The 26,104-nt window shown below is 42.4% G+C and overlaps 1 protein-coding gene across 1 annotated transcript in view; it reads left to right on the top strand.

Moving 5' to 3' along the window:
- Positions 1-25,172, top strand: part of GRIN3A (glutamate ionotropic receptor NMDA type subunit 3A) — a 67,712-nt gene extending 42,540 nt beyond the window's left edge. Inside the window, exons 4-9 of the mRNA XM_058043541.1 lie at positions 4,304-4,449; positions 6,251-6,366; positions 8,518-8,669; positions 19,416-19,580; positions 20,338-20,411; positions 23,741-25,172. Coding sequence (XP_057899524.1) covers positions 4,304-4,449; positions 6,251-6,366; positions 8,518-8,669; positions 19,416-19,580; positions 20,338-20,411; positions 23,741-24,077 — 990 coding nt within the window. The 3' untranslated portion in view covers positions 24,078-25,172. The remainder of the gene's footprint in view (positions 1-4,303; positions 4,450-6,250; positions 6,367-8,517; positions 8,670-19,415; positions 19,581-20,337; positions 20,412-23,740) is intronic.
- Positions 25,173-26,104: the final 932 nt, after the last annotated feature.

Here is a 26,104-nt window from a genome sequence, read left to right as displayed (position 1 = left end):
CTCAGGCCCCTCTGGCTCCATGTCTCACTCATCTCTTGAGTCTGCCCCAAATACTAAACCAGGTCCAAATGGGATATCACCATGTGCGTCATCACAACTTCATGTGCAACGGCTCCCTTACAGTAGAGTGTGGAGCTGGTTCTAAACTTTGGGGCGCACCTAAAGAACGGCCCCTCATGGTATACACCATTGCTTCAGGTATAAACAGTTCGCTGATAGGAAATCCATGATCTCCAGTATTTGAGATGCAAAAGCTATACTATTAGATGCTGGGGCTGTCACCCCTTTTTTGGTGAGCCACTAACCAGCAGCACTAAATAAGTTTTTAACCCCTTTTAGCTTATAACAAATAAAGTATTAAAATACATTAGCAGTTAATAGGTTTTATCATAGCTACTCAATTGACACAATCTTACCCCATGCTGTTGGACTGCCCAGGCTGTTGGTGTTTCCCTGCTGAGACTTACAGCCAGCTGCAATTGGCTGCAGTGGCCTTGCCAGATAACACTCAAAGGGCTGGTCGCTTGATAAATGCTAATGGGTCTTCAGAAGAGAGATCCAGGGAAAATTTTTTCACCAAAAGGGTTGTTGGGCATTGGAACAGGCTGCTCAGGAAAGTGGTGAAGTCATGATCTGTACAGGAATTTAAAAGACCTGTAGATGTGGCTCTTGGGGATGTGTTTTAGTGATGGGCTCAGCAGTGTTGCTTAGTGGTTGGGGGGTCTGATCTTTAGGGTCTTTTAAGCCTTAATGATTCTGTGATTCAATGATCTGATAGTCAAAGAAATTTAGATATCCTTATTTGACATTCTGTTATTTTGTAATATCTGTACCCATAACAATCCTCACATCTTGTTAAATGAATTGTCAAGCCAGGACAATTGTGGTGATGATTTTCTCGGGAGAGAGGGTGCATAAACCCCACTTCACTGTTACCTCAGAGCCTCATCCAGGTCTGAACAAACCTTGTTCTTTCCATTTCTTACAGCCACAGATGTCCGAATCTGGAGGGACTTTGTAAGGCTGTCTAAGCCAAATGCCAAGAAAACTCATGTCTGCAGATGGATCTGCAGCTATTGCATTGATTTATTTTTAATTGTGCTTGAGTCACCAGCAAACCTCCAGGCACTCTGGATACAAAAGTGTCAGCATTTCCTAGTGCTCTGTACCTGCTTTGTGGTGGTTATTCACCTCTGACACTGAATGCTGAATTGAAAAACACGGTATATACACAGAAATAGAGAATCCACATAGCAGAAATTACTCTGATTTCAACAGTTATTTCTTCCAGTAAGCTGGTCTTTTACTGGTATAAATGCAAGTAACTGCCTCCCCTGAATTATGAATAAAAAAAAATACATAAATCCATTCTTGATTCTTCAAATGCTGATTTTTCAGACTTTATGATTTCTCTGAAGCCCTAGGCATTAACATTCCATTGCTGGTTTATAGAAAACAGAAAGAATCTTTCAGTGTAGGGCTTTCAAAACATAAGACGAAAGATAGAGAGCATGAGAAACAGAAAAGATCAGAAAAAAGAGACCACTAATAAGGCAATATTCAGAGCAAGACTATGGTATTTACCTATCCTGTCAGGACACAGATATTTGTGGTTTCCATCTTGTCACATAATCTTCCCAGGAGAGGGCTACAGAAGGTAAGAAAGCAGCAATGACAAGTGATGAGTCTTGTTTCCATTCTGAAGTTTCTATCTTCTGTTGAAGCAAGTAACCCTTAGCACTCTTAACAAATCATCAGTGAAGTGCTTTTGGCAGCATTTTGCACTGTCAATCCACAGAGCTGCAAGCAGACCTTTTCTTCCTGTGGGTGAACAGCAATAAGAAGAAAAGAGAAGTCCTTGAAAGACATAGAGGGTTAAAATGTGTTAACATTTATCCTTCATAGAAGGAGTTGATCAAATACAAAGCTGCAGACACATAATGATTCTTACGAAAAAGCAGAGATTACCAGAAGCAGGTAGAGCCCTGGATACAAGGGATGGCTGAACAATTCCCTTGTACAGACTTCCCAAGTCTTCCCACCAGGCATATGGTGTTGCTAGAGACAAGCTATTAAGCCAGATGGACTTCTGATCTAATGAATAATCTGGTGTTGTCATCATTTGGGGTGAAATTTGACGGCATGCCCAACACAAAGCAAAGCGTGGGCAGTCCTCAGTAAAGGGTTTAGGATAGAAAATTGCATGGAGGTGCAGTTTACTGGTTTTGTACCAGCCTTTCTCATTCAGACTTAAAAGTTTAGCCAAATGCAGACATTGGTGAGAGTCTGAGTGAGAGATGTGTTCCAGTGAAGACTTTATCTGCAGATCAGATGTTGCACTGCAGTTGGCATCACTAGGTGGGCCACTAACTTCACAACAAGCACCTAAGTTGACTTGGAAAATGCCAATGTGGTTCAGTGTTGGGTCTTAATGGGGTTTTCAGTCTCTTCACTGAAACTGAAAAGAAATAAAACCTACAAAAATAGTTCTGACTGTGGAGATGATCTTCTTGGGATAGAGAGTGCATGAACCTCACTCCAAGTTCCTTCTTTAAGCAGGTCATCTTCAATGTCTCAAGCCTGGGGCTGGCAGCATTGTGCTGGAAGTCTCCATGATGTATTGTCACAGCCCAGCTCCTGTTATTTATGTCTTCTGGCACCTGAATGCTGCTGCCACACTCCCAGGCAAGAACATTTCCCTCTGTGCCCACAGTCCTTCTGGCACAGCACTATGGCCAGCTCCAGATGGAGGCACACCCTGCATTGCTTGTCCCACAGCCATCTACACCAGAAAACCAGAAAACATTAAAAAAAAAATAAAATATATATATATATATATAAAAAACAACCCAGACTAAAAGCAAACCCACCAAAAAAAAAAAAAAAACAGGACTCTTGGCTATACTCACAGACTTGGAATTAGTGGCCGGTCTCATTCCTGGGTTGCAATACAGGGACCAGATCAGCAGACCACAAGATGGTAAACACCTGCCCACTTTAATTTTCAATTTCAGGTAAAAATTACCAGAAATACAGAATGTTCATAGCTTCCATGACAGCAGAAACACCATTCAAAAGACCTTTTTCTGTTCCTTTTCAGACTAAACTGGGTGACAGTGAGTTTGCATCCTACCTCTGCCATTCTTAAAAAAACTACAGACACTCTTAACCATGGGGTCGTCGAAGAGAAGACTGAGAAAGGTCTTTTTATGGCTTTGTGCTGCCCTGCACTCTGTTCTGCTTAGATGGTAGTGCAGAGGCCAGATGGACTGGCAGAATGCTTCTTTGCTTGGTCTTTGCCAAGCAGAGCATGGCTGTGGTGAGATCATCTTTGCAAGCTGCTGTGATGTCCATGAGCTTCCTGGGAAGCAAATACAGCATGACTGCTTCAGCCTTAGCTCTGTTTGCCTTCGTGTGCTCTGAAAGCTTGGCCTGTCAGAGGCTGGTGGATTGCTGAAGGCTTTTAAATTAGTGTGCCTTGGCAGCACTTGGCCAGTTCAGGGAAGTGCTTGGCGTAGTGGAAGATGCTGCCTAATTTCTCCATGGCAGCTTGAGACTTCCCCCAGCAGTCTCTAAATGCTCCAAAGGCAAACAGAAACTTCAGGAAGACGGGTCTGTGAAACCCAAACTGGCCTCCTTGTGGCTGCAGACTGTGGAGTTGGTTCAGAGAAGGGCACAGAACTGCAAAAGACTGTGTTTGTGTGTATATCCATGGTTGCAGCCTGGGCCATGCAAAGGGGAATTCTCCCTCCTCACTGCCAGGGGAGTCTTTTTTGTGACCTTTCAGTCCTCAGTTTGTCTGTGAGCAATGGCAGCCAAAACTGTGATATGGTGGGTAGACTTCTAGAAATGAACAGCCTTCTGCAGCAGGCTAAATTTCACCCCTAACGACAAAGTAAAACATTCTGAAAAAACAAATCTAGGCTGTGTGTCCTTTGCTGGGTACCCAGAGCCCAGAAGGTGGATTGTAGCTAGCCCAGAGGCTTTGCATAAAGTTTCAGTTCCTGAAACATTGTCTGTTCTAGAGACAATCCCAATAAACACCTACACGTGGGTATTCAAGGTGTTTCATGGGGATTATTTTCAGTATTTGAAGAAAACCCTGCGTGTGGACAGACAGGCTATTTAGCCACCTGGTAAGTCTTTCCAGGCTTTTCCTGGGGGGAAGCTGCCTGCAGAAAAACACCCAGAGGGGCAAGTCCACACCGAAGATTTCTGAGGAACTATCAGCGCACTAGGGCCGAGACACCACATGTGATGGGAGGCAAATGGCTCTGCTAACCTTCTCCTGTGCTCCCCTCAGCTCCACCACCCGTCCCAAGGGTTCCGGTTCGGCACGGTGCGGGAGAGCAGCGCGGAGGACTACGTGAGGCAGAGCTTCCCTGAGATGCACGAGTACATGCGGCGCTACAACGTCCCTGCCACCACCGACGGCGTGGCCTACCTGAAGTGAGACCCTGCAAACAGCACCACGCCTGCCCCACTGGCTGCTTGTTATGATCTGGTTATTAAAATTGTAAAAGGAGATGCTTGGAGTAAGGGAAAATGAGGCCAAAGTCAATAGTAGGGATTTTATTTAACAGTAAATGTGTGCAAGAGAGAGAGAGAGTGAGAGAGACAGTGACAGAGAGACAGATGTAGAAAATATCACCACTCCATGGATGCCATGTCCCTCTGATCTTCTCCTTCCCAGTGTTGAGGGTCCCACAAAACATGGGAGTTCAAAGGATTAATATCCATTTATGGTATTAAAACCCTCACCACCTCTTTAGTCAACCTGTATGGCAGGTCTTGTTCTTATTTCTGCATTTGTCCATAGAGGGTAAAAATCATCAGCTTTGCTTCTGTTGGTGGTACTCTGTAGTATTGCTTGTGCCATGATACTGCTTTGTCTGGCATGAAGAAAAGTATTGATGATCTGTGCTCTGCTTGAAAAGACATAAGTGTATCCCAGCTGCTTCTTGTAGCCTTTGTTTTTGTCTACAAGGAGAACTGAGGAAAAACGCAGTGTAGACCATCACCTTGAATGGTGATGTAGAGGAATGACCTCCTGGATGTGGGAGTGCCATCAGGCCAGGGCAGTGTATAAACTCCTGGCAAGTTCCTGAGCTTGGGAGCCCTTCATCAGGCAGTGAGAAACATTCAGAAAAAGACATCCAGTCCAAGCAAAAGCTGCCAATGAGGTTCCTCAGTGTGGTAGGAGGAAAGGAGGTTCTCAGAGAGGAACCTTAATTTATCATTAAATTAATAGAAGAAACACTAGACTGGTAAAAAGTAATAAAAGTAATAATAAATTAATTACTAATGAAGTAATAAGAGCACTATGGTGTCAGTGTGCCTCAGAGACATTTGTGCTTAACAGTCTGGGAGTCACACAACTCCTCCAGGAAACATGGGAGGTGGTAATAAGCCTGAAATCATTCATTCATTTTATCTTAAAAGTTGCCTGGCACATGGCCTGAGAACTTTTCACCAGAAGTTTTTTCCTGTTGTTTCCTCTTCATATATTTTTCCCCAGATCCATCCTGTTGATAATCAAGACCCATGGCAGTTCTTGGGTCAAAGTGGAGTAAATGGATTGAAATCAATGAAGTAATCACATCAAGAGAACACCCAGACTTTTAAGGGGACAGGAAGGGAGGGTGCAGTCCTGGGGTCAGATGAGATCAGGCATTGCAGCTGTTATTTTTATCCAAACCTGCTGTTCAGATATTATTATTTTAGCAAAATTCAGTCATTGTGTTCATGAAGAAAACACAAGGAAAATATAGATTTCCCTCCTTGGGTGAAGGAAATAATTTACTTCATATTCAAGGAGAAAGGAGGAGAAATACCTTTGAATAAGTTATCCCTCTGGGTTTTTGCTATAATATCCCCCAAGTTTAACATCACAAAGAAAATAATATAGCAACAGTACTTTTTAGCAATTTTTGATCTTCTCCACTAAAGCCTTGTGCCACTTTCAATTGAGTCAAAGTCCAACATTTTGTAGTGATTTTTGTCTTTCAGAACAATAGTATTTTGTGGGAGCAAAACAAGTCCTGAACACACTGACTGCTTTTAATGCACAAAGTTTGCATTTCAAACAATTCTGTCCTTCAAAATACAAATCAGTTTTCAATTTAAGTGCAGATGTGCTAATATTAGTCCCTGTTTTCATACAGTAATTTTCCAGAAAACTGCATAGAAAATGCTCTGTGTCACTTAGACAGTGAAGTGACTGTGTTTCTGACTTTGGTGTTGAATACAGGCATGATCCAGAAAAACTTGATGCCTTCATCATGGATAAAGCACTCTTAGATTATGAAGTGTCAATAGATGCTGACTGCAAGCTCCTAACTGTGGGAAAACCCTTTGCCATTGAAGGTAATAACCTGTTTTATAACACACCACTCTGTTCCTCATGTGCTGAATTTGCTTTGTTGTGCTGTGGTATTCTCAGTGAAAATATGGAGGCGAAACTGAGGACCCCTTGAGGATTATGACAAAATCCTCAGTGACTGAGCAGAACAAAAGCTCCAGCCTTTTCTTCTGGTGGTTTTTTTTTTTTTTTTTTTTTTTTTTTTTTTTTTTTTTGAGATCTCCTATCACTTTTACCACCTGTTTCCAGGCCGGGTTAAGTGGAGCTTTGAGCAATTTGGCCTAATGGAAGATCCCCCATGGCAGGCATTGGAATGAGATGTTCTTTAAGGTCCCTTCCAACCCAAACCATACTGTGATTCTATGATCTGTTGCCATGCTCTATACAGAAATTATTCCAAGTGCCCAGGCAGTGTGTCTCCAGACAAGTAGGAGGCAGAGTCCATTTCCCTGCTCACCATGAAAAAAGAGGCCCCTGAAATGAGGCTTCTTTTCTGCCAGTTCTCTTTGTTGACATGTGTTCAAAACCCAGTTCTAACATGTTCACAATGTGGTTCTGCAGTTTCACTCTCATCTGCAACAGGCAAATACTGTTCTCATTTTAAAGGTGAGCTCAAGATTCCCACTGAATCTATAGTTAATTGAGAAGGGAGCCTCCCCTGGTGCTTGGCCTCCTGCAGCCTTGAGAAATTAGCAAGGACATCTCAGAAGGCAGCCTGGAAGCAAGGTTGGTGTGAAGCTGCTTCCAGCATGGATGAGCACATGGGCAGCAGACTTTAGAAACCACTTTTGTGATAAATGGACAGTGCAAAGGACCGGTGCTTCCACTTTCCTCCCCTCCAAGGGCAATAGCCCCAGCTGGTCCCATCACAATGTAAAACAACCTCCTTCAGAAACCTGATAAATCCCTTTCAAAAAGGTCAATTCTGCTGAAATAAAACCAGAAGCTTCCACAGTTTCAATTCAAGTAGATTAGATTTCAATATAGAAAAAGAAACAAACAAATAGACACTGAACTGTACGATTTTGGTTGAGTGGACTTCCTTCATTTCACCCAATTACAAAAAAAGTATGCTGAAAATGTGATATTTATAAGTTCTAGCTGTGCTAACTCTGAAACAAATCCTTTGATGTGAGCAAGTTTATTCAGGTGGAATTACAGGCGCAATGCAAAAACTCAGCAGCAAGGGAGAAGTATTGTAGGAACAGTTATCACCTCATCACTCATAAAAAAGTGAGCCACTGTCCTGGAAAATTCAGCCCCTCTCTGTGAGGGCTTTTTCTTTCTTCCTGTGTTGTTGTGGGTTTCTTTAAGGAGACAATCTGAAATTCTGAATTCTGAACTGAAAAACAAAAATCCACAGTGGACTAGAAATTAATCTCTGCAGGCAATTGGCATGCAACTGCATGTCTTCAAGGGATCAATTGTATTTGTTTCGAATTTCTTAAATCAAACCCCAGATTCTGGTAAAAGTACCACATTCAGAGTTACTGAATTCATTTTCACTTGCACTAAGTCCTTTACCCACACTTTAACATGGTGAAAGATAGCACAGTGGCTAAAAACTGCATTTATTAGTGTCTGAAAACCCCTGTCACTGCAACAGCAGAAGTGCGCGAACTGAAAACATAGCCCCAGGGTTTTAAATTGCTGTTTGATAAAAATGAAGATGGCTCCTGTATATATTGATGTGCGTACAGCTCCTCATCAGAAAATGCATAGAAAGAAAATGTCACATCTGACACCACAGTCACATCCACTGCTCTAACAATCCAAGGGGATCACAGAATGATTTATGTAACATTGAGGCCCTTTTGCATTGCTGAAACAATCCATGACAAGGGCATGAAAAGGTCTGTGTTTCTAGAGAAAATATTTATTAATCCATTGTCTCCATTTTAAGTTTTTGAATCTCCAATTTTAGATATTTCTTGTGTGGCCATAATAATGTTGAATTTGCTTATTCTGTTTGTATTGGGCGACTTTATTTTGCACCAAAAAAAGGTCTTGTCTCAGCATTCTCAGACCACAGTAAGCCAGGTTTGAGCTGGCTGGCTGAAAGAGATTGCCAGCTCGCTCTTCCATGCTGAAATGAACATACATCAGCAAAAACCAAACAAGAAAGAGAGAGATGATTGCACTGTTCTCCCTTCTAGGATATGGCATTGGTCTTCCCCCCAACTCTCCGCTCACCTCAAACATCTCTGACCTGATTAGCCAGTACAAATCCCACGGCTTCATGGATGTTCTGCACGACAAGTGGTACAAGGTTGTTCCCTGTGGAAAACGAAGCTTCGCCGTCACGGAGGTAAGCAATGAACTCGGGTCACCTAAGTGAGGCTTTGTGCAAGCTGACAATTATCTCCCCTCTTTCCTAATGGCATGCCCACTTGGCAGGGGTGGATGGCAGCTGAAGGGAAGGAGGAGGCATCAAAGGCAAGAGCTGCTGACCCAGGCAGCAGTCAGAGCAGAGCGGGAGGAGCGCGTCAGTGAGATTGTGCTGCTGAGTGGGCACCAGGGAGCTCCTCTGGACACAAGCAGGGCATGAGGAGGGCAGTAAAAATCGTGATCTGGTATATTTCATAGCAAACCTGTCTAATTCTGATTCCATTCAACTGTGTATGTACCACGATCCACAGAGAGAGGGGGAGCTCAGGACATCCCGAATTTTAATACATCCTGACCACTTCCAAACATGGGTGGCAGCTACCTGTACCAAAGATAGGATTTCAGGCTAGAAATGGTCTGCTAAGACACCATGCCAAGAAGAGAGGGGAAGTAGGTCTCACTTCATGTAGTTCTATGAGAAATGGAAGTAAATCTTCATGGATGTACCACCTCACAGGAGTTACACCATTCTTTATGAGGAAAAGATAACTCTTACCAGAACAGCAGTTTTTCCTCAAGTTCCCTAGACTGTCAAGTGAAAAAAAAGATAAAGTATTGAAGAATCAAAAGCACCAGCAATGTGTGAAGCTTATAGCATACTCTTTTAGCTGAAGGTCTTCCAGAAGGGATAGGTTATGTCTTCTCACAGGTACAGAACAGTTAGAACTCTGCTGTCTCCTTCTCAGACCATTCAGCCAAATGCCAAACACACACATGGTGTTCCCTGAGGAAATGGCAGCATTCTCCTATCAAAGAGAACCTCAGTTTCCTGGACTCTGACTCCCACTTTTCAATGATCAGCTGCAAACCTCTGGCAGCTAACTAAATCACTACAAAGGTAGCATTTTTTTGAGATACGACAAAGCAAATCTTTATTTGGCATTTTTAGTATATAATTTGTTGGGGTATTTCTGCAGATCTTACTACATTCTTTACTTTTTCATTACAGTTGTGTCAATAGGAAATAAATTATATTTTAACATCAGACATTCATAGAAGAAAATTCAATTTATTTTTATCCAACTTACTCATTTTTTCTTTCTTTTTTTATGTGATTAATTCAACACAAGAAAGCAAACTTAAATAGAAGTGTATATTCGCTTCTCTTTCTGATTTAGCTTATCTGAAGATTGTATTATCATCTAAAAAGGAAATTGTCTTCTTAAAATAGCAGTTTCTTCAATGACTTCTTGTTCCTCTACTTTTTAACAAGTCTTTTGAATTAAATCTCAGGAAATTACAAGGTGGTAATGCTATAAATTACCTCAACATTGCTTAAAACTGAAAACTCTTACAGCAGAGAAAACTTACTTTCCTAATAAATCCCTAGTGATGTGACAAAAGGAGCTTCCTCTGATCATGTCTTACCCCACAGCATTCATCTGGGGCTGTATGCTCTCTATTCTTAGTCATAGAATAAATTCCAGTCAAAAGTACAATTTTATCTAGTACTAGTTTACTCTCAGAACATGCGGTTCCTTCTGAAGTCTGTGGACCGAGGTGCTTAGATCCCCTGGGAGGGGCACGCGATGATACACTGGGCTGCAGAAGTATTAGAACCTGAGTACTACCTGCCTATAAAAATTATAAATAGATGTACATATATGGGGGTCCTTGTTCAAAATGTTACCAAGAGAGGTGCATGATCAACACAAGATTCCTCAGGGCCTACCAACAAAGGGAGAGGAGGTGGGGCAAAAATCTGCTCCAGTCTGAAAATAAAGTTCAGATTTTGCCCTGTGAATAGTCCCATGGAATTCCTTTGATTTTTTTTTTTTTCCACTATTGAATAGGTTTTAACCACAGGATTTATGGGAGGCCTTAAGCATGGCGTGACAGATGGAGGACATGTTGTGCTTTAACATAATTAATTCTTTTAGTATAACATCCCTGTGAAGAAAAAAGGGCAGGTGTAGCTGCTCCCAGGCTGGTTGTCTGACCATAGTCCTTATTCCATCTTCAGTTGCACTAATTCAACATCCACAACTGAGTTTTTTGTTCAGAAACTAAAGTCCAACAAGTTGGTTCAGTTGTCTGAAATTAAGGACTCAGTTCATGGAGTCCAACAAGGCCAAGTGCAAGGTCCTGCACCTGGGCTGGGGCAATGCCAAGCACAGATACAGGCAGGGCACAAGTACAGAACAGATCGAGAGCAGCCCTGGGGAGAAGGACTTGGGGCGTTGATGGATTAGAAGCTCAGGATGCCCTGGCAATGTGCTCTGGCAGCCTAGAAAGCCAAAGATGTCCTGGGCTGCATCACTAAAAGTGTGGCAGAAGGTCAAGGGAGGTGATTGTGCACCTCTGTTCCCTCTGGTGAGACCCCACCTGCAGAGCTGCATCCAGCTCCAGGATCCTCAGCATAAGAGGGACATGGCACTGTTGGAAGAAATCCAGAGGAGATCACAAAGGTGATCAGAGGGCCTCTGCTCTGGACCCAGGCTGGGAGAGCTGGGGGTGTTCACCTGGAGAAGAGAAGGCTCCAGGGAGACCTTAGAGCCCCTTCCAGTTCCTAACTGGGATCCAAGAGAGCTGAAGAGGGACTTGGACAAGAGATGGAGTAACAAATAAGTGTTTAGACTGAAAGAGGTAGGTTGAGAGGAGATAAAAGGAAGAATTGAAACATTTAGGTGGTGAGGCCCTGACAGAAGTTGCCTAGAGAAGCTGTGGATACCCCACCCCTGAAAGTGTCCAGGACTAGGTGGGACAGGGCTTGGAAGAACCTGGTCTGGTGGTTGGTATCCCTGCCCAGGACAGGGGGTTCAAACTAGATGGTCTGTAAGGTCTCTTCAAAACCACAGTGTTCTAGGATTCTGTGAATCTAAAAAGTCACTGAAAGACCCTTATGCAATCAGAAAGTGAGCAGAAGCAGAATACCACTTGCAAGTCTGTGCCATTTGTGGGTAAGCTCTGCTAAGTCTAGATCTTCATTTTCCTGAGTTGCCTCACTTTTAATGTATCTCCCACATGCATCCCCCCTTTTTCATCCATTCCTTTTGGCCAAGAACTTGCAGATTTTAGAATGTGTGATTTCTTAGTTGGGAGAAATTTATTAAACTTAACAGCCAAGCAGCAAACACTCTCCAAAGTACAGGTTCCCCACTGTTACAGCAAGAAGCAAGGGAATTAGTCTTGGACTTACCTGTATGTTGGTTTGTATCATTTACTCCTGTACAGCCCAAAACTCTCTGTAACTTTACTCCCTGCACTCAGTCACAGTAGTATTCTGCAGATTCACTGAAGAGCGGACAGCGTTCAACAGAGAAGCAGATTATTCATTTTTTGAAAAAGTCTCAACTTCTCAGTGGGTAGTCATTCAAATGGACTATTTACCAAAGCAATTGCCTTTTGACAGCAAGAGTAAGGCTTTGTATTCTTCTATGCCGATTTGATAAATTTGGTCTGTGACATGCTGCACCTGTTCACCAAGAGTAATGATGCCAAAATGGGAATATATGTAGGTGAAATACTGATCAGTATAGCCTTTAAATTGGTGGGATATCCATCATCCATTTTGGTCATTACCTCTTTAGCTGTGCCTGATTCATATCCACCTGCCACTCCTGCCCACTGAAGTTAATTTTTCTATAGATTTGTTTTGAGATCCATCTTCCTACTCACCATTTTTTAGTAATCTTACACTGGGAAATTATATTTCCTGTGGCAGAACTCAATGCTAGCTCTTTCCATCTCTCTCTCTCTCTGGCAGTGGATGAGCACTTTGCTTATTCTAAACTGCATTTCAAAACAAAGGTGTCCTGGAAAGAAATTATTCAGTCTGGGGCTGGAAGATTTGCAGTGAAAACCTTGCAGCTCTTCAAGCTGGGAAACCAATAAAGATGGTTTATTTTCTGATATTGCAGAGGTCAGAAGTGCTTGACTGTGCTGTTTTGTATCAACCTCTTCAGCAAAAACACTTACCCAAGGTATCTGACCCTGACCAGAACCCACTGGATCATTTATGGGGCAAGCAGCTAACTCAGGCTTGGAAAGGACACTGCAGTGAATTGCACTTTACCCTCTCCACTGCAGGTAATTGTGGATGGCAGTGGCTGTTCTTGGTGAGTGCTAGCCTCTAGCAATATTGCCTGAGTACTCTTGGTTTAAAATTGTAATGTTTTAGTTTCAATGGAATGCCTATGTGGCCAAATTGCTGAGTCCCCTACTTAGGCTGAAACATGGTGCAGGAGGGATAAGGGATTGACAGAGTTATATTTGCACATCATATCTGGGCATAATCAATGTAATTTGTTTTTATTTTTGCATAAAGTACACTCAGCTTCTTCTCTGCCCTACTGTTATTCTCACTGATGCCTCTTCAGAAGGAGCCAGGCTCTTGGGACTTGCCTTTCCATCCCATTAGCTCCACCCAAGCTCAGAACAGACTACAGAGAGAAGGTTTTAACAAAGAAAGTGGAAAATCAGAAAGTGAGCAGAATGTTTTCCAGAGGGTGGTGGATGCCCCCTCCGTGAAAGTGTTCAACCATCCGTGGAGTTATCCAAGGCTCCAAGCAAGCTGTTCTAATTGAATATGGCCCTGCTTACTGTGGGGCAGTTGGACAAGGTAGCCTTGAAAGATCCCTTTCAACTCAAACCAGCCTATGATTCTGTGATTTTGGGGAACCAAAAATTTTGCAATTTTCTACTCCTGGCAGCAAAGCAGCTCTGGAACTCAGCCAGAAGGGCAGCAGGCCGGGGTATCCCTGAAAGGCAAAGTGCCCGCAATCAGTGGGTTTGGCTGCTCAGGCCAGGCAGTGATGACCAGGGCAGGGTTTATCAAGACAGTTCAAAAAAGAAGAGCCCTACCTGGTCCATGCTTTGGGAAAAGCTAATTAAGTGTATACAATCTTTCACAGCTTTTTAGCTATGTTTTTAAAAATGTTACTGTTGAAACTGTATCTCCTGTTTCACTTGAAAAGTTTGTATTTATCCTTTTATATTCATAATGATCACAGGACAGCTAGAACTCTAGAACTTAGACTGATTTCCCTGTTGACTGGCAGTTCAGTCAGATAACAACCAACACATGGAATAAAAAATTATATATTGCTGCATGCCATTATCCCAGCTATTAATATCAAGAACTTGCTGATGCTTCACACAAATGGTATCTAACCTGACATTTAAAATAACAATGTACGAAAGCACACAGACCTTGCAGCCCAAACTGACCCTGACAGTGGTGATGCTGGGGAAGGCAAAGTACTGTGAACCTCCTCCCAGTGTCTGAGGGACAGGTCCATGCTAGCAGTGGGGATTGGTCCTTGACCACAGCCTTCCATCTGATCCAGATGGAAGCCACACAGAAAAAAAAAATCCTTTCATCTTTGAATCATGGAATAATTTAGGTAGGCAAAGACCTCTACGATCAATTAATCCAGCCATTAATGCAGCACTGCCAAGTCCACCACTAAACTGTGTCCCTAAGTGCCACATCTGTAGGTCTTTTAAATCCCTTCAGGAATGGTAACTAATCCTCTTTTCATCTCCCATCAGTGGTGAGATCCGTTGATGGTTGTTAGCTCTCAAGTTTCTGAAGGAACTTGCTCAAACTCACCGGTCTTTTGCCTGAATTTATGATCTTCGGCCTCAGCATCACTCAAGAGGCACTATCAGACAGTACCTCATTCATCTTGCCATGATTTCACCCAGTTGTCATCCAGAAAATTGTGCCTTTCTGCTCTGTCCTCTTGCTAGTCCCCTTAAAGGTCAACCAATAGTTTCCTTTTTTGTTACACCCATCGCCTGACAACTCAACAGTGACTTTTCCAACCTTGAAGTTCTGGTTTATGTTTGTCCCTGGTGCACTGCAGGTGTCAAGGAAAGGCCATGCAGACACTTCCAAAAAGGAAACAAACTGCAATGTGCTCATAAATAGCAGCTGCCCATCAGTCACCTTTCACAGCACCTTGTCGTGAGAGCATGAAAAACAAACACAAAGAACAGGGAAAAAAGTTTCTGCTGTACCAACACACTTTTCTCAGTCTGCACGTATGCTGTCTAGGGGGGGAGAGGTGGCCCCTGCCCACAGGAGGAACTGGGAATGTTTCCAGAAAGGGTCTCACAAAGTGACAGATGTTGCATTGAAAAGGGGTCATCTCAGTGTGGGAAGAAACAGTGGGTTCTGGACTTGCACTGTGGAAAAAAATACTTTGCACAACAGTCCTGCAGAAGGGAGTGAATGAGTATTGACTCTGTCAACAGAGTCAGGAGAAGATGTGTCCTGCAAATGAGTAAAAGATTTAGATTCATCCATTGAAACTGAAAACAAACAAAAAGAAAAAGGTGACTGTCTGAAGAGGTACTGACAGGGCTTGGAAAATTGATGAGTAGAAAATAAAATATTTATTACAAAACAATGTTTTTCCAGCTCTGTGCAAAACCCTCACAACAAGGAGGGAAAGGAACTTGTCTTGCCAGTATGAGACAGTATTTACAGTATCTTAAAATTCGTCACTCGAAACTCTAAAGCCATGGTCATCAGTCTTTGGGGGGGATAATCTCCCTGAAGAGATTAAATATGTATTATTTTTAAGCTGCTACTTCTTTGAGAGCACAGAAAGCCATAAGAATGAAAATCAAGTCTAAAAATAAGTCTCTCTGCAGCTGCAAAAAATGCCACAACATGGAGAGGGGGACATGTTTTAATAACACTTAGCTGACTAAATAAAAGTATCAGCATCAGTAGGATTTTGCAAGCCTACTGAGATATGTAAATGAGTTTAGAATTCTACCCTTCATATCCATTTATCCCTACTAATTCCTTATCAGCACAGGTGCTGCAAAACTGAACTTCCAAAGATCAGCAAACCTTTTAAAGGGAAAATGCAATCAAGAAAATACAGTTTATTATTATACTTAACATACACATGATACCCATATTTAGTGTTTGGGTTCAGCAGTGTGTAGCACCAATATCTGTTATGCACTGCCAACTTGCAGATTATCCATAAGAATCTTTACAAGCTTCTAATTAGTCAAAGTTGGACCACAGGAGTATTTGATGACTTATTCAGTGCAGCCAGGGAGAGTAAAGCACTTACAGTCTCCTGTGGTAGGGAGTAAAACAGGAGTTCTTCCCATGAAAACAAATGCTGAAATCATTAAGTGCCATTTTTGTCTCTATTGCCTGCTCCAAAGTGAACACAAATGTCAGACTGGCTTCTCTGCATCCCCTTACTTCTCTTCAGGGTTAAAAAAAAGAAAAAAAGGCACACAACTAGAGTGGAAAAAACAGGAAGTATTCAGATAGCAACTGCATATATGGGTTGATAAAATGGAAAAGTGTCTTCAAGGATGTATTGTAAAGAAAAAGCACATATCTTCTGTTGTATTTGTTGGTGTCTAGAAAATGCCAATTTCCCAATTTGCCAGTGGGAAACAACTTGGAGGCTGTTGCAACTGTTGTGGTTAGCACCCATTAGCAGTAATTATCACAGGATTGACTACACAGCCTATTGCTCCAGAAGAATTACATGACCATAACTGAGTTCATTCTCCTAAAATGCAGGAAGCTACCTCCTGGATTTATGATTACAAACTTGGAGCAAGGACTGCATTTTTATCCTGGCTTAATACAGAATACACCACATGGTGGGTTTTTATTCCTTAGGAAAAAATAAAATAAAATAAAAGGAAATAAAAATAATATATTGCAGTAGAGAAATCCACCAGTTTGTTTTCTGTTGCCACCCCCAACCCACATACCCACTCCCCTGGCCCCTAACCCTTGAGCAGAGAGGAATGCAGTAATGCAGAGAAACTGGTTTTTTCCTGCTCTTTCCATGTATATTCCATGTATGCACCTAAAAATACATAAAAGAGCAACAAAATAAGTATTTGAGCTTGCTCCTCTAATTAGAGAAGCCTCTATTAGAGGCTGAAAATGAGACCTGCCTCTATTATATGGTTTCCTTTACTATTTAACGTGTGTCTCTACAGTAATTACAGACAGCTGATAAATAGCCAATTTACAATGGTTTGTGAATATGCTGATACTGCTATGTATAATCACTCCACACTGCATTAATTATTTCTACCCTACCTTGTTTTCCCCCTTAAATTAGTCTCAAAAATATCCTTCTACTCTGCAGCCTTTATCATGCAGCTCTTCCAATGTATTACCTTCTTCATTGCTAGATGAAATATTATTGATGCTTTGTTTTGGCACTTCTTTGCTAGGAAAAGATGTCTTGTTTGGGACAATTTCAAAAGCCATCCATTACAGGTGAAAAACTCATCTGGGATGACAGTGCTGGAATTTCTTTCACCTGCTTCCAGGGAAGGTAGAAAACAATTCTGCAGAGCTGACAGGACAGGGAGCCAGACCCTCATCAGCATAAATCAGAGAGGCTTTGCTGAAGACGAGGGAGTTATTTTTCACGTAAGGAGCTAGCCAAGTGTGCTTTCTGTAGCAGTGCTGGAGTGGCATCAAACACTGACCCCAGGCATTCAGGAACCCCCACTGCAATAGGGCTTTTTATTATTGTTTTGAATGGCTAGGGTTTTATGATGTTACATTAAACCCAGTTCCCATGGCAAGAACCACCCACAGGCTGTTACTCTCTGTGACATCCAACAGCTGGAGCCTGGGAGCAGTGGTAGATAAGTGTATTCATCAGATGACTCAGCAAACACATAACCTTTTCATTATTGTTCTGTTTGTTCTCATGTTTACTGTTAGCTCTGCATCTCTTAAGTTGTTGCATACTTGCCTTTGAACACCCTTTCTGGGAAGGGAGTGATTTGCATTAGAGCTTCCTGGAGAACTGGCAAAAGCAGCATTAACCAGCATGTTCCACTATTTGGGATAGCAGGTTTTTTGCTTCTTACAGATACTTAGATATGTGTCAAATTCAAAGGTGAGCCATACTGAGGCCTTAGCTCTGAGACTTCTGAGAAAAAGGTCAGACATGAGACCTCATTCTTATTTTATTCTACCTGGGCTAAAAGTTGGGCTTTACTGCCAGACCTACAGTCTGCTTGAGCAGTGTAAAGCATTACCACCTGTAATCTCTGTGTCACCCTCCTATGCCCCCAACTGAAAGGACAAACTGTCGTAAGAAATTGTGATGTGGAGAGGCAAGTTTTGCCTTGAGGTTGAATTGATGCAGTTTCCATAACAAAAAAATCCTTGTGCCAAAATTTTGACACACTTCTACCCCAGAGCCATTTTGCTATGTCTTTCTTATGGTTTCCAGCTTCTTTAGAAATTGCTTTTACACCTCCATTAGACCCTTCAACACCCTAGAAGTGTTTATTCACTAGTACAAAAATTCTTGTCTCGAAAGTTCTGCTCAGTGTGCTTCGGGACAAGGAGGCTGATCTTGGCAGAGGATCCCCAAAACACGAATCCATTGCCAGTGCCAGTATGGGAAAGTTCTCACTCTGCTAGATTGCAGAAGCTCTCTTCTTGTAAAAAACCTGCGATATGCTATCTCATACCATTGTGTTCTAAAGAGCAGAAATCAAAATGCAAACCAGAAGAGAGAAATACAGCTCACAGTCACCCAAGCAAAGTACACAGAGGGACTTCCAAGCCCTCAGCTTCAGTGGACTCATCAGTTACGAACTCTGTGGCTTAAAACGACCTTAGAACAAGACTTCACAAATATTCTGTGATGCATCTTCTCACTAATTCCAGTTTCTTTTTCCAATTTATGGAAATACTCATAACAAAGCACAATCCCCACCCCCACCCATGGAGCAAATGAACACAAGGAACACAACAGGTCCAGGGTAGCAGCATCACAGATGACACACAACCCTTCCCAAACTCTGCTCCTCTTTTTTTTTTTTTTCCATTCATTTACTTGGTGAGCAACATTGTTTAATAGAAAGACACAACTGGACTTTGTGTTCCTGGAAATATTTCCATAATAATCTGTGAGCAGTAATTTTTTGCAAGGGATTTTAGTTATTCATAAACTTAGTTATGGAGGCCTGAGAACAGAGGTACGACATGCATACCTCACCCACACATTGCAGTACAGGTATCTGTAGTACAGATTTCTGCTCTACACAGTTTCTTGGTATTCAAACATGATTAATGCAAATAAGACAAATTATTAAAGGCTTTCTATCCTACATGAAAAGGGTGGGTTGGCAGAAAAAGGTGTATGTGTTCCTGTTTTCCATAGCTGTAGTCAGAGTTCCTAACACAGTTTCAGTCCTGTTAATGTAAGGAGTGGAAAGGTGCCATGTTTGTGCTACTTACTTCATATTTTCTCCATGACCCTCCATCAAGGGCAAAGCACAAAAAGGGAAAGTTCACAATCAATTCCCTGAAAATATGAACACTTATAGAGCAGTAGCTCACTGCTGATGAAGGACTTGCTTTACAGCTCATTGACTACATTCTATCAAGCAGTACTTGCTTTTACAAATGCAAAGACACTGCAAACACCGTATTCTTGTACATTTAACACTCCACCTCATTAGGGGAATGGCTCAGTTTCCCTGGTGTTTGGCTGATTCTCTTCCCATGACAGAGCCTTTGCTCTGGCTGAACACCAAGCAGCACAGAAAGGCTTTGCTGTGAACTCTATCCATACTATTCTGCATTATTTCACCACTCTGTATTCAGAGCACCCACATGAGAAAACAAAGCATCTGCTCCAGCACACTAACAACCTCCTGCCTTAACTTTTCCTTTTGATTTTATTCACAGACACTGCAGATGGGGATAAAGCATTTCTCAGGGCTCTTCGTGATGTTGTGCGTTGGCTTTGGTTTGTCCATTCTCACCACCATTGGGGAGCACATCGTGTACAGACTGGTCCTGCCACGAATCAAGAAAAAATCCAAGATGAAGTACTGGCTCCATACCAGTCAGGTATGTTCTTCAGGTGTTCTGAAGGGACCCTGTGGAAGTTGTGTGGCTGACCAAGAAAGCCTGAACAAGAACTAGTTATGAAATGTTGTAAGAGCACTGACAGTTGGAATTTGAATGGTGTCAGCAGCTTCTGGAGTTTGAAGAGGCTGACCTAAGGATGGAATGGGAAACACAGAGGAAATTTGAATATTATTTAAATATTTCGTTGCAAAGCTTATGGAGGGACACCTCCATTTGCGCTTGTAGTCTCACAGCTCAGCTCTTTTGGATGATGGAAGCAACAGTGTTGTTATCCTGAACTGGCAAACCAGAACATTCCACCTCACTGTTACAGGTTCCCAAACCTGTGAGGCATGCAGGAAATGCTGGTTAACCTCCCTCATTATTCTAGAGAAACTAATGGGACAGAATTGCTCTGGGTGTTTGCTCTAAAGGAAGAAGTTACTTTACAACAAAAGGCAGAAAAGGGAAGAACTTCCATTGCTTTAAAGCAGCACAGAGGAAGAAATCTTTTAAAACTAATTTAACACCAAGGATTGTTCCCAAACTATTAATCAACTCTTCAGCTTGCCTTTCTTTGGGAAAGTACAGGAAAATAAATCTGTTGTAATGACAAAGCACAGACAATTGCTTGTATCCTTCAATGTGCTAAATAATTTATGCTCAGGTCCATCATACAAAGCCCAAATTGTTTACCTATTTGTGGAGCCATTTTTAATCTTACTTCTACTAATTTATGTTCCTCTTTTTCCTCTAGAGATTACATCGTGCTCTAAACAGTTCATTTATTGAGGAAAAACATCAGCCTAAGAAAAAACGAGTAGAAAAGAGGTAGGAAGCTATCCATGCCTTAAAACACAAACTATAAAAATAACTTTGAAATTAAATGCCTTCTGTTTGGATATACAGTTATGCCCCAAAGGTAATAGCAAAAAAAAAAAAAAAAAGGAAACAAGATAGAAGTGACAAATGAAGAAGGCAGAAATTAATTCTTTTTTATAGTATTAAATCTAGAAATCTTGTTCTTTCATGATTTTAAATGCAGCTAATAAAAAAACCTCCCACTGCAAAGAGATGCTTTGCAGTTGAAGTCCACTTGTGTTTAGGGAATGGAGTTTAGGGAATGAATGACTCCCACGCCAAAGCACCGGCAGGTAACCGGGGCTCTGAGAGGCAGAGCCTTTAGAGGCAAAGAGAGATCAGGCACTCACATGCCTGAAACTCCTTCAGCTCTCTTCTTTAAATAAGAAAGCTGAGGAGAGGCAAATGCAGTCCTTTGAAAATTATTGCATCCAACAAGTGTTGTTGGAGAAAAACATAGGTAACAGCTTGGCTTTGTTTTCATAGCTTGTGTCTTCTGCAGAGGAGACAATGGGATGTACAGCTTCCAGGAACACAAGGCATTGCATGGAACTGTGCATGTGCTCAGCAACTCAACTCTACTGGTGCACTTTGTAAGGACATAGACAGCAGAACTGCTTTTCTACAGAGAAGTTCAGGCACAGAGTATAGAATACAAAAGGGCTTTCAGAATGTTACTGGATGTTTGGCCTGACTGAAACCTACAGAGGTCAATGTATGTTGTGTTTCTTTAATAATCCTCTGCTAAAGGCAGCAAATATAAATAGTAAGCATCTCTAAGCTCCTAACCTGCCTTTATACACACAAGTGTCTAAAAATGCCTGCAATTGATCTCCTTTGTTCATTCCTTAATCTTATCAAAGAACACCATATATGGAACCAGCTTTCACACATCCGCTCCTGGCTTTTGATCTGTGAGCAGCAGGAGAGGCCATGAGTGCTGCAAAATGTTTCCTTCTGCTGCACCCTCCTTATTTGGTGGAACAGGAGGAGATGGTGCATAAGCCCCCCAGGCAATGGCTTAGAAAAAGATCCATGCAAATAATCTTCCAACTTGGGAGAGTGAAGATGTACAGCGGTCCAAAACCTTCTGCCCACACAGCAGTCATCCCTCAGGTGTGTGCATGTACACCCACCCACTGTGCTTGCTCTTCTCAGCTTCTCGGGGCTGCTGTTTGCACAGAACTGGGATGAATTTAGAGCCACGAGTGGGATGTCCAGATTGTCATGAACACTCATGTGGCAAGGCACTGATGCCTTGTGAAAGCTGACCTAGATCAGAGACTAGACAGAGCTAAAGAATAAAGTAGGTATTTATTAAGAGGCCTCAAATAGATCCACCTTGGGCAGCACAACCCAAAATGGCCAGAAAAATGGACGACAGGTCATGGGGTCTCATACTTTTATAAGTTTTGGTCCGTTAGCATATTGGAGCTAATTGTCCAATTACAGCTTTAGCCCATGAAGTCCCATCCTTCTTGTTTTCTCTCTTCAGTCCAGCAGTGTTCATGCTCCGGGGCAGGAGATCTGGATTGGCTGTCTTTGGTCCCCAGCTAGAGAAAGAATTGTTTTGCCTACCTATTCTGTGAAGAGAGCTTACAATCCCCTAATATGAGGCTCAACACTACACAATAAAGCAGAATAGAATCTGAAAAATATGAAAGCTAAAACCTGAGCCATCAGCACAACACAGAGTTCTCAAATCACTGACATTATCACACGTGCTTTCATTCCTGCTGGGCCCTGAAGAACTCTTAAAAGCACCAAAGATACAGAAAAGAGGTGTTAAAAATTGGCATCATGCTACTGCAGGTATTCTCCTGAAGGAAAATCTGTTGGGTTTCTTAAGGTCACCAAAACTACAAAAGCTGCTCAGCATCAGTACCAAATTTTAAATGGTTTTATTGACTTGGTGAAACTGGAGTGCTAACAGTGTGGACTGGCATTTGTTAAGATCAACTGCCCAGTCTTGGAGTCTTCCCATCTTTTATTTTGAAATATGAGAATATAGCTGATCTGCACAAAAATAAGCAACTCTACATACACATCCCTGCTGGGATTCCCTGATCTCTCTGGAGCATGATCCAGGCAGGGGTTGCTGCTCCTGCCTGACACCTCCCCTCCAGTCTCTTCTCTCTGCCAGCCCATCTCTTAGAAAACACCCCCAGTCACCACCTCCTTGAACAAAATTTTCACTTTCCAAGTTCCTTTACTGCAGTCAGATGAGAAAAGTATCCATCCCTTAAACCAACTGCTTTCAGCAGTCACAACCCTGAAATATCAATCTCCTTCCTTAACCTGCCACATAGAGCTCACATCAAGAGGCCTTTTGTCCAAGGATACCCACAGAAGAGCTTGAGAAGGGAGCAGTTTGAAACACAACTGCTTCAGAGTTTAAACCTGCCTTTATCAAATGAGCACACACCAACCTGTCCCAAACGGAAAGCAGGCAGGAAAGAGAAGCCCCTCTCCCACAACAGCAAGCTCTGTGCTTCCTTCTGTTCCAGCTGGAGAGTGGAGGCCATGGGCTACACCTCACTTTGGGAAGGAGCCCTGGGAATTGGCCTGATCTGGGAGGGCACCAAAAGGAATTCCCCAAAAACTAGGAAAAAGCTCTCTAGAATCAAAATATTATGGAAGTATTTCTGGAGGGAAAAAAAATTGAAGCATTTCAAAAAGTTCCCAGACTGAAATTTGTGCTCCAATTTGACAGCCTTTAAGTCTCTGTGGTGTGTCAGGAAGCTCAGGAATGAACCTGCAAGGCTTGGATAAACATCACTGGTTTAAACATCATCCCCCAGAGCACAGGCAGCTCCCCAACAAGACTTCAAGACTAAAGGACAAAGCTTCTCCCTTCACCTCTCCACAGCAGCTCTGGGGAGTCTCTTTCCTTCTCCATGAGAGCAAATGCCCAAGTCAGAACTGACTAGTAACACACAAAGGACTAACACTGTAATAAACTTGCACATTGCAACCACAAAAGCTTTCAGAGGCTTTGAAGGACTCAGATTTTCCTGAGCTGCAGCTGAGTAATTTCATAACTGAAAAAAAGTTTTGGGAAAAATTACATTCAGGGTTCTGTTCTAGCCTCTGCTATGGTTAAATCACAAAAATTTTGTCATTTAAATTCATGATTTGTGCTTTGCAAGAAAACATAATTTCAGGGATAAAGGAATAATATTTCTATGTAACATGCAACGGCAGCCTTATATTTTTCCAGTAGGATGGCCCACAGTGGAGGTCTGCACACAGACAAGAGCAGGCCCTGATGTGGTGTTAACTCTCTTCTCTCTGTTCAGGGCCCATGTGGGGAACAGCCAGCATGCAGTGTGGAACACAGCCAACCTGGGCAACTGCCACCGAAAAAAATACATCTGCACTGATGAGGGGCAAAACGAAGTGACAATCCATCAGCACCAGGACATCCCCCTGCCACAGGGGAGGAGAGAGACTCCGCCTTCCTTAACCACCAACGGGAAAGCAGAGTCCCTCAACACTGCGAGGACCTCAGTGCTGCAAGAGCTGACAGAGCTGGAGAAGCAGATCGAAATCATCAAGCAGGAGCTGCAACTTGCCATGGACAGGAAATCAGAGCTGGAAGAGTATGCACGGACAAACAGAACTGCAGAGCCCTAGGCCAGCTTATCTGTGCCCTTCCCCTTTTCTTCCTTTCTCCCCTTCCTCTGTAAAATTTGTAACACACTTTTGTAATGCCAGAAAGGGGTGCAAAAATAAACCAGGCAATAAGCTCTTCAGGAGAGCAGAATTGCAGCAGCCCACAGCCACTGCCACCCTCCTGAGTTCTCCTTTCACAGCAAGTTTCTTATTCTCCTGGAAAACACCAGCCATTCCCAAGGGACTGGAGAGACAAGGAGCATCCCAATGAGAGTTCCTCGTTTCTCCACTTGACAGTACATTGAGGTTTTACTTTTTTAGCCCTTTCTGTGCATTAATTAAGGGGAAAAAAAAGAAAAAGAAACCAAAAAAAGGTTTAAACTGTTCATTGGCAGTATGTCCCTTTGTTGGTACATTTTTGTTGTGTTCTGTGTGGGTCTAGTCTCTGTTCATGTGAAGGCTCCTCACGGATGCCTCTTTATGGCAGGTGCTGTTCTGTGTTGGCAGTCCCTTCCCTCCTGGCACAGGCTCACAAGACAAATTCCTGGCGGCAAACCCACCACACACCATTCCCTCAGCTCTGTCACACAAATGGAGGTGTGGCTGCTCTGAGGCTGTGATGAGGGAACTCACCCAGCTTAAAATAACTTGGCAAAAACCAAACCACCACTTCTGTCTGTCTGTGAGCCTAGGCTGGGCTTCCACTCCCTCCCAGGGAGAAGCCGTGCAAACACTGCACTGACAGGTGAAGGGATGGATTCACAGTGGCACAGGACAACGATGAGAAGGGAGAGGGGGCACTACTGTAAATCAGTATTTACCTCAACAAGTGAAATATTTGCCAGTGTGAAACTACTCCCTTAATATTCTCTGTCTTAAGATGACAATAAGGTCCTTTCTCACAGATGAGGTGACTAAAGGGGCTCTGGACCATGACTTATTCAGATACCAAGGTCCAGTAAAAACCAAAAGGAGTCACCAAAACCACCCTGTGAATGAAGAATGAGAATTGTGGTTTCAGAGGCAATGTACTGAATGGAGCTCTCTCCCTTCTGGGTGATAAGGGGAAGGAAGGGTAAGCTGTTCAGCATCTGAATAAACACTGCATCAACCCAACTGATTGTGTTTTTTAAATAGGGTTTCTACCAATTTTTAAAAATCACTTCCACTTCCCAGCACATCCCCTATTACAGAGAAAAAGAGTTGATAATTATGTCTCTTAACTGTGGTCTCCCAGATAAATCACCAAAGTAATTTTTACTCTCCCTCTATCTCCAGTCACCTGTAGGGGTTGCCTGGGGTGTTCTTGTTAGGTGGAGTTCAAAGGCTGCAGGCAGACTGAGGAATGCATTATTCTACCTATCTGCATCTCTAACCTTTGAAGAGCCCTTGTACATGAAAACCTCTGCAACAGCACTAAAAGCTGATCACAGTGAGACCCAGACTAATTAGCCTCAAGAGGTGATTGTCTGTTCCCTGCTCAGGGCTTGTTCTCTGCTTTTGTGTGTCTGCTCCTTCCAATGCAGTAACATGGGGAAGAGAAATTAGGACATAAAACAGAGAAGTGGGATCCACAGGTCTGCACCTCGGTAGGTCTAATAGATCTGGGATATCCCCACATTTCTGACAAACTTGATGGATCCTTAACCACTCAGATTACTTTTGTTGCCTTCCCTTGCCCCTCCCTCTCCCCTTTAGATAATCAGATTTCTAGAAAGAGCTTTTTTGTTGTGTAGCACCTGGTACCTCACAACATCAATGGTTTTTCAACAGATGAATATTGTTCTTTTCATTAAACACTAGGAAAGAAGTATTTCAGTCCAATTTTTAAGTATTTTTATCAAGGCTTTTATGTCCTTATCTCTACAGACATGAGCCCAGAAACAGATTAAAAAAAAAAAAAAAAAAAAAAAAAAAAACCTGAAAATGTTAATCATATCTTAAACAAAAATGTTTTGCTTCAGAGCTCTAAACACCAAATCCTTCAACAAATCTGACTTCATTTAAAAGCAAAAATATAAATGGAAAAACGTTAACCACCTAATAAC

The sequence above is a fragment of the Melospiza georgiana genome, chromosome Z, assembly GCF_028018845.1.
Source record: "Melospiza georgiana isolate bMelGeo1 chromosome Z, bMelGeo1.pri, whole genome shotgun sequence".
Taxonomy (NCBI): domain Eukaryota; kingdom Metazoa; phylum Chordata; class Aves; order Passeriformes; family Passerellidae; genus Melospiza; species Melospiza georgiana.
The sequence above is the reverse complement of the archived record's forward strand: the minus strand, read 5'-3'. Positions and strand labels throughout refer to the sequence as shown.